Source organism: Stegastes partitus, unplaced genomic scaffold, assembly GCF_000690725.1.
Source record: "Stegastes partitus isolate 25-593 unplaced genomic scaffold, Stegastes_partitus-1.0.2 Scaffold257, whole genome shotgun sequence".
In the NCBI taxonomy this organism is placed as follows: Eukaryota; Metazoa; Chordata; class Actinopteri; family Pomacentridae; genus Stegastes; species Stegastes partitus.
The window spans coordinates 336,346-344,029 of record NW_007577988.1 but is presented as its reverse complement, the minus strand read 5'-3'; the positions used below and the strand labels follow the sequence as shown (position 1 = coordinate 344,029).

Below are 7,684 nucleotides of genomic sequence, written 5' to 3'. Positions count from 1 at the left end.
TATACTCAGATACACACAGATATGTTTAATGTGTCTAATCTAAGTGCTCACATTAGCACAAACTAATTAAAACAAGTGTGCACACCTATTTGCATGCATGTGTGCTGACCAGCTGAAAACTCAAGAGACACATACACGTGTGCAGATGCCCCTCAGCTTGTTTCCTCCATGCATATCCTTCCTTTGAAGTCTACAGTATGGCCCAAAGCTACATCCATATCTCATATGCAGGGCAAGAAATGCCTGCTTTTTCATACATCTGCATTTTGATATGGAGGTTTGGTATGGAAGTTTTTTTTTTCCCCCCTCTCCATTTCTGGCCACTTGAAAAAGAGGAAGAAAATGTAGAGAAATGTTACTACATTACAGGCAAGTTTTTAAAATGTAGATGATGATAAATTATGAAAATCCTAAACAAACAAGCAGTGATGAAGTGGGCTGTGTTCAAACAGATATTATTAATGTCCTTATTATTAATAGATAGATATTAATAATGTGGCTGTGTTCTACAGATATTATTAATGTCCAACTTACTGTGATTTTGACGTGCTGAAATGAGGCACTGACAAAATAAAAGTAAAAATGTCAATACAAATTCACAGTGCACATTATACTAAGATGTGTTGGGTTCTTTTTTATTTGGCATTTACCAAGTGGCTTGTAGGTTATGTTTATTTTCTCTTGTCCTAAAATGTGTGGTTTTTTGTTTTTTGTTTTTTAATTTTTTTTTTTTTAGAATTTGTAGCTTAACAATATACTAAAATATTTCTATTCTATTTTACACTTTTTTCCTTCTTGATACCATTTTCACTTAATTTGACAACAAGAGGTTTTGGATAATATCCTGAGAGTAAACCGATGCCAAAGTCAGTTATATTACCAAAAAAAAAAAAAAAAGGAAATCAAGCCTTACTGGCTCTTACGTCCATTTTGTGGCAGCATCTTCTCCAATTCTCCAGTTCATTTCATGAGAGTAATTTAATAGAACATAATCCTCTGTTTTTCAGTAGGAGTCTCTGTTTGCGCCTTGTCCGACTGATGTGTACAGAGATCCAAGAAAAAAGTCAAGTTAATAAACTGTTAAACAGCCACTTTCTGTGGTGCAACTGTAAAACTACAACTAAATACATGTATAATACAGTTTTAAAATGTGGGTAGAAGACATTCATATGACACACTTGAACACATCATGAAACCTATAGTGTTCAGTCTTAAGTGTGGGTTAACATGAGGAGTGTAATTACAGACATTTGCCAGCCAGCTGGTCAGGTTGATGTCTTATCAATAAGCAGGAACAGTGGGAGCTAAAGAAGTTGTGATGGGACCTTTTGTTTCTGCCTTGTCTTTGCTGAAACATGATTATGGATGTTGATGTGTGGACTGTAGTTGTTAGTTGAAGACTTTTTCTAGCTCTGTGTGACAGCTTGCTAGAGGTGAATGTGTGTTTATACACACTTTTGGCTCAAAACAAAATGCGTCACCAAATTTTCATTAGTGTCGCATGCTCATGGTGAGCAATGATTTAATTAATCGTTTTGAAAGTGACTCAAGGTTATGCCATTCAAATTGCTAAAGGCACAATTAACATTTTTTGGACAAGTTGGCTTGAGGTTGTTATTAAATCTGCATCTGATACGCTTGTTGCTTTTACATTTTGCCGGTTTGATCACAGCAGAACCTTGGGTTCGTCAACACCTGCATGTCGTTGTTATTAGCTCATTTGTGCCCCAAATGCGTGCATTTATTCACAAATTTATATAAAATGATATGAAATCTGTGCCATTAATGATTCAAACTATGAGTAATGATAATTTTCATTACCATGTAATTAATTCAACACATGTCAGTTATGTTTAAAAATATCTGAAAATATTCCATTTATAATAGGAATTACAGCATATCCTTGCATTGAAGAAACTGGAGAAATTTATTTAAATGTTTTCTTTATAACAACTCAAATCATTACATTTGTACTAATTGTTTATACTTATTATTAACCAAATGTTCCAGCATTTATTCAGACAGTTATAATTAAAAATATGTTTACTACCAGTCTTGTAATGTGATTCAGTAACACTTTAGAGAGATTAGCTATCTGGATTAAAGTGTGAGGTACAATATTTCCTGTGGTTCCTTGTAATTCAACTCATTGTAACAGATGAGACTTTCAGCTTTTACAAGATATGGCCAGTAATAGATGAACCAAAACAGAACGCAAATAGATGTGGAGAAACACCAAAAAATCCCCAGAGGAAAAAAAAAAAATCTTACAAAAGATGCTACACAACTTGTCTGGTAAGCATCATATTTTCATATTTCTTTTTGTTGCTCTATTAATTTCCAAATAGCTCTTTCTATTTGTGTTAACATTTTTTCATCATAATTCATGCAAAATCAAAATTCTACACAGAGATAGAAAAAGGACTATGAGAGAAAGTAGAAAAACCTCAGAGAATATGTTTAAAATACAAGAACATAGCTAAGGATGGGACTTAAATGATATGAGGACCTGGGAGTTTCCCAAAAAAGGGTGTGTTCTGTCCCATTTCAGGTAATATTACAATCATCCAATCTCGAGAAAGGAATCGTGCACAACTGTGGCTGAAGAGAAAAATAAGTCAAACACATGAAAGTTACTGAAAGGATGGAACCAAAAGAAAGATTGTGATCAAAAGATAAATGAGAAGCAATCAGATAGACAGAGTAGTGCTGCCATTAGTGATGTTTAAATATTAAAAGACGTAGAGATGTCACGCACACACACATGAAGTAGACAGGGTGACACAGACTGGCTGGGGAACCTCAGGGAACGGTTTGGATTTCAACCCCTTTGACTCTTACAGTGTTACTTACATCAACAAGGGCACAGCCAAGGTCTTCTATCTCACACACACACACACACACACACACTACCTCCTTGTCTCTCCCTCTTATCGATTACTGTGCTAAAAGTCTAGGTCCACCCACTGCCTTGCCTTTATACTTCAGAATCCAGAATAGCAGGATTCATAATGAACAAAAGTTCTTCCCTTTCTCACTGTCCCCAAAATTCCGGCCCTGATGCCCCCCCAAAATTGCAAAACTATATTTTAAATATGTTATTAATTAATTGCTATGAACAAAAGACAATTATGAGCATCATATGCATGCTCTTTTGTCATGTAATGCTTACATTTCCGCAGTGCCTGTTTTTGTTGTATGCTGAGTTCAGACTAAACAAAGTTGGCACGAAAATAGCTGGACCCAAAAGACCAAACCATTTGTTAACCAAACCACTTGTGAAATTCAGCTTTTACTCAAATACAGTATGTAACAAAAGTGAGACGTTTCTGCACATATTTTATTCTATCTTTTCCTGGGACGACACTGAAGAAATGACATGTTGCTACAATATAAAGTCGTCAGTGTACAGCTTGTATAACAGTGTAAATTTACTGTCTCCTCAAAATAACTCAACACGCAATACTACTCAATTTCAGGGTGTTAACAATCTTCTTATAGCCTAGGCCAGGGGTGTCCAATCCTGGTCCTNCGGTGACCTTCTTGCTGCGAGGCAACAGTGCTACCAGCTGCCCCACCTTGCAGCCCGCAATCAGACTAACTATGGATAATTGCAGACATAAACCAATTGTCTTATTGATCAACAGTCACTGTTAATCAGCACATGTGACTGTGCTCCTTAATTTGAACCAGGCTATTTGTACTCCTTTTTCCATTAGCCGATCCTGACAAGTGGTTCCATGGGGTCTATGAGCTATTGGGCTGGATGATATAGCTGTAAAGTCTATGAAATACACAATGAAATGCTTTATTTCAGCAGATATCAGTAAATATTGATAATCTTACCCAGGCCTACATGATATTGGCTCTTTTCTCTCAATCTGCTATCTTTACCGAGGCTTGATACTCTGGCTAAAGCCTGAAATTCAAATGGCTGTTATTACTCAGAGTTAACTTACATTAATTTTTCTATTAATTAAACAATGTATGTTTCAAATTTGTTTAAGAAAATGCATGTTTGCATTCAGTATGTTTTTTTGGCTTTCAGATTACAGACAATGAATTGTGGTGTGAAACAGTAAATCAGTAAATCGTACTGTGGGCTTATTATAATGCTCATATTTTACTATAAACATCCTACGATCTGTGAACAACATGCTTCTGGGTGCAAAATGTGTAATGTATGTTGACAAGAATTTAATGAAAAACTACACAAAATGCATATTTAGATATCTTTAGACCAGATGTGTCAGGGTGCACTTCTCCCATTCTTGCCAATTTGGACATATAAAACATCAAGCAGTGCACTGGTTTGTGCTCTTTATTATTCTTTCTGTGAAAATAATCCTAATGAGAGATATTCAGACATTTTTGTTCATGCTTGTGGATAATAATTTTATAAAAGCCTAGCAAGACTGTATCATTACAGCTTTAAAGCAGCATCAACTATAAAGACAGTATTCCATGTGGATAAGTGATACAAAAATATAATGTGTATATAACTGCGCCTAGAGGGAGATTTTAGAGAAATAGTAATTTACAATAGAAAACAGTAAAAGTATGTAATCATTTTCATTCCTTTATGGGGAGCACCATATGGGGCCTGTCTGGTTTGTGCAACCTCTGTTCATTTATCAGGGCATAAAATGTGCCAGTTGGGTTCATTGCTCTGTATATGTGTGTGTGTGTGTGTGTGTGTGTGTGTGTGTGTCCATGGCAAGTGCCAGCCTGGCAGCAGGCATTAGTCACAGCAGAGACAGAACATGCTGTCTGTCAGGCCGTCGCGTTACCATAGTGACACTGTCTGCTTCTCTCAGGTGCTTCTGGGAAACCATTCCTCACCCAAACCATCCTGTCTGGGTGCCAGCCACAGGATACAGCTCTTTTTTTTTCTTCTTCTTCTTAGCAGTCTCCCTTGTTGTTTCTTTTCCAGTCTTTTGTTTGTTCTTTGCTCCATCCTCTCTTTGAACACAGTCAGAGGGCTCAGGCTGTAATTGTTGACCCCATTCTGCATCATGAGGTGGAAAAAAAGGATAAACTTACACAGAGTGATTTCTGAGTTTTAAGACCTACATCCTGATGATGTTCCAGGTTCATACACGCACACATGAATGCACACAAAGGGTGCCAAAGTCCTGACATCCCCAGGTGAGCCTATTTGGCTCTGACCATGTATGACCTCACCCCACCAGAGTCTCTGCTTTTTGTTATTGATTGCTCTGCTGCAGCCCCACACACCCACTCCCTCCTCCACACACACCCACACACACCCACTCACACACACATACATGCTCTCAGGAGCTTCTGTTCTCAGCATAATTGTGTTTACTCAATTTGTTTAAATATGTGTTATGAGAATTTGGAGACAAAAAAAACCCACTTAACTGTCTCCAGCTCTTGTCATTGTTTGTTACATGGAACTTAGTCAAGTGTGAATCTATTCCTATATATATTTATGTGATATGTGTTGTGTTAAACTATGTTGTATTTACACCCTCCATGTTTACATTAACACCTACACTGTAACTGCAGCTACGTTTCTTGGCTAAAGAGAAACATTTAATATTCATACTATTCAAAGTTACTACGCGTAATAAATAATGAATGGGCTGAAGGCAAGCTGTAAACCGCGTCATTTTCACAGGAATTGTTTTGTCATTGCAATTTTTTCTTTTATTGTATTTTTTGTTATATATGATAAGTAAGTAACCTCAATTAACTTGTTAAAATTTCTGTAATTGATAAAATGCTCATCACCACTCTGTAAAGGTTGCCAAATGCATTCGTTTATCTCATAAAACAAATACAAGCAGCAAATGCTTTCAGCTCAGAACCTGAAGCAAGCTAATGTTTCTCATTTGAACTAGAAAAAAAGTTGACCTTATCAAGCCAAATTAGATGCTGATTAATAAACCTTTCAGTTCACTAATCAGGGATCTGATAGATAATTTTAAGATGCATAGTGAGATTTAACACAGATTTTCTGTGCTAATTATTTCATGTTTTTGACCAATTTTGGGGGGGACTTAATATTTCTTGGTGATAAGAAGGTTGAGGATTATTGTCCTTGTTAGAAAGATAAGAAAACTATAGATGAGGTCAATTAGGATTAGATTTTATTGTATTATCACCTTAATTCTCCATCTCTTTGTTTCACCCCAGGGTTCAGCCACCTGCGTGGCCTTCTCTAGGACAGGCGAATACTTCTCTTCTGGAGGCTCGGATGAACAGGTGATAGTCAGTTCTTCTAACCAAGCCTAAATTCTGAACTTCATATAACCAGACTTAGACTTTTGTTATCTTATTTTGGAATAAATGTATATTTTCTATACAGGTAATGGTGTGGAAGAGCAACTTCGACTGTGTTGAAGGCAATGATGGTGTCAGACTGCAACATAAAACTGCTGTCAGCCTTCAGGCACCACCAGCCAGCTCTACGGCTCGCTTCCCCCTTAACTCGCATCCATCTGTGCTCCAAAGCCAGGTGAGTCCTCACAGACACAGCAAGGTTTATTTATTTGTTTTTCTATTTGCTTTATTCAGACAAAAATCTCAGGAAAGCCTATAGTCAAACCAGGGACTCTGCTGCTACGGGTATTATAGACCGATGTGGTAAACACCCTTATCAGCCATCGGGTTGTCCCAGGTGACAGCAATTCTGCTTTGATGCCCTAGTTAGATTCAGCATTATGTGTATCCTGGGGAGGTTAATTAATGATTATGAACTGACTGTAAGTGTGAGTGTGAGCATCAGTGGTTGTGGTGATTCTTCAAGACAGTATGCTGCCTGTCGCCCAGTGTCAGCTGGCAGAGGTTTGGGTAAACCTAATAGCATGGTATTATGTGCATCCTCTTATCTCCTTCACACAAACAAATGTTTATCCCAGACAGAATTACACACCAATTACATACCACACATATTTTCCCACACGCAACCTTTACATGCACACATTACTATTGTCCCAGTTACTAAAAGTTTTTAACTTTCTCATAATGTTTGAGATTTTTGACAAGCTCCATTTGGATTTTTTTAAGTGTAAAAAGGGTTTTGTGTGGCTCAGACTTTAGTAAAAGAAGTAACTGAAGTAGTAATAGGAGTGAATAGATTTTTAAAATGTATTTAGTTTTTATTTTTTGTTCTGTCGTGAATAATTTGACAATAAATGCATACATACAGACGCAGGGTAGTTGCAGATGTGCCTCTTAACCACTAAGCCACCAGGATGCCACAATCTCAGACAGGCAGTTCTAAAACCTGTTGAAGCCAAAGACTTGAGGATATATCATTTGAGAAGAAAACTAGGTGTGGGACTTCAACGTGTTAATTAATACGAAAATAACGTGTTAAAGTCCCACCCCTAATAAACTTAAAAGCGCTGGAGCTGTTTGCGCTAGCAGTCCTGGATAGCAAGGATTTTTTTTAGCGCATTATTTTTGTTGTAATTATTTAATCATAATTAACGGGTTAACGCGTTAAAGTCCCACCCCTAAAAAAAAAAAATATTTAGAGGTAATGAACATCACAGTGATTACTTGCATATTTTTTACAGCTGTGCTACTCGTGCTGCTAAATCTAAAATTTGTCATAAAAGCGACCCAAGCAGCAAAATTCTTAGGAAAACTCTAAATTATTTAGAAAGGATCACCATATAGTTTGTTTGCTATGTATGTATACACACATACA

At 36.8% G+C, this 7,684-nt stretch overlaps 1 protein-coding gene across 1 annotated transcript in view; it reads left to right on the top strand.

The window, feature by feature from the left end:
* The window catches only part of poc1a (POC1 centriolar protein A), a 62,423-nt gene that overhangs the window by 19,125 nt on the left and 35,614 nt on the right, over positions 1 to 7,684 (top strand). Inside the window, exons 8-9 of the mRNA XM_008282087.1 lie at positions 6,163 to 6,231; positions 6,335 to 6,484. Of these exons, the coding sequence (XP_008280309.1) occupies positions 6,163 to 6,231; positions 6,335 to 6,484 (219 nt within the window). The remainder of the gene's footprint in view (positions 1 to 6,162; positions 6,232 to 6,334; positions 6,485 to 7,684) is intronic.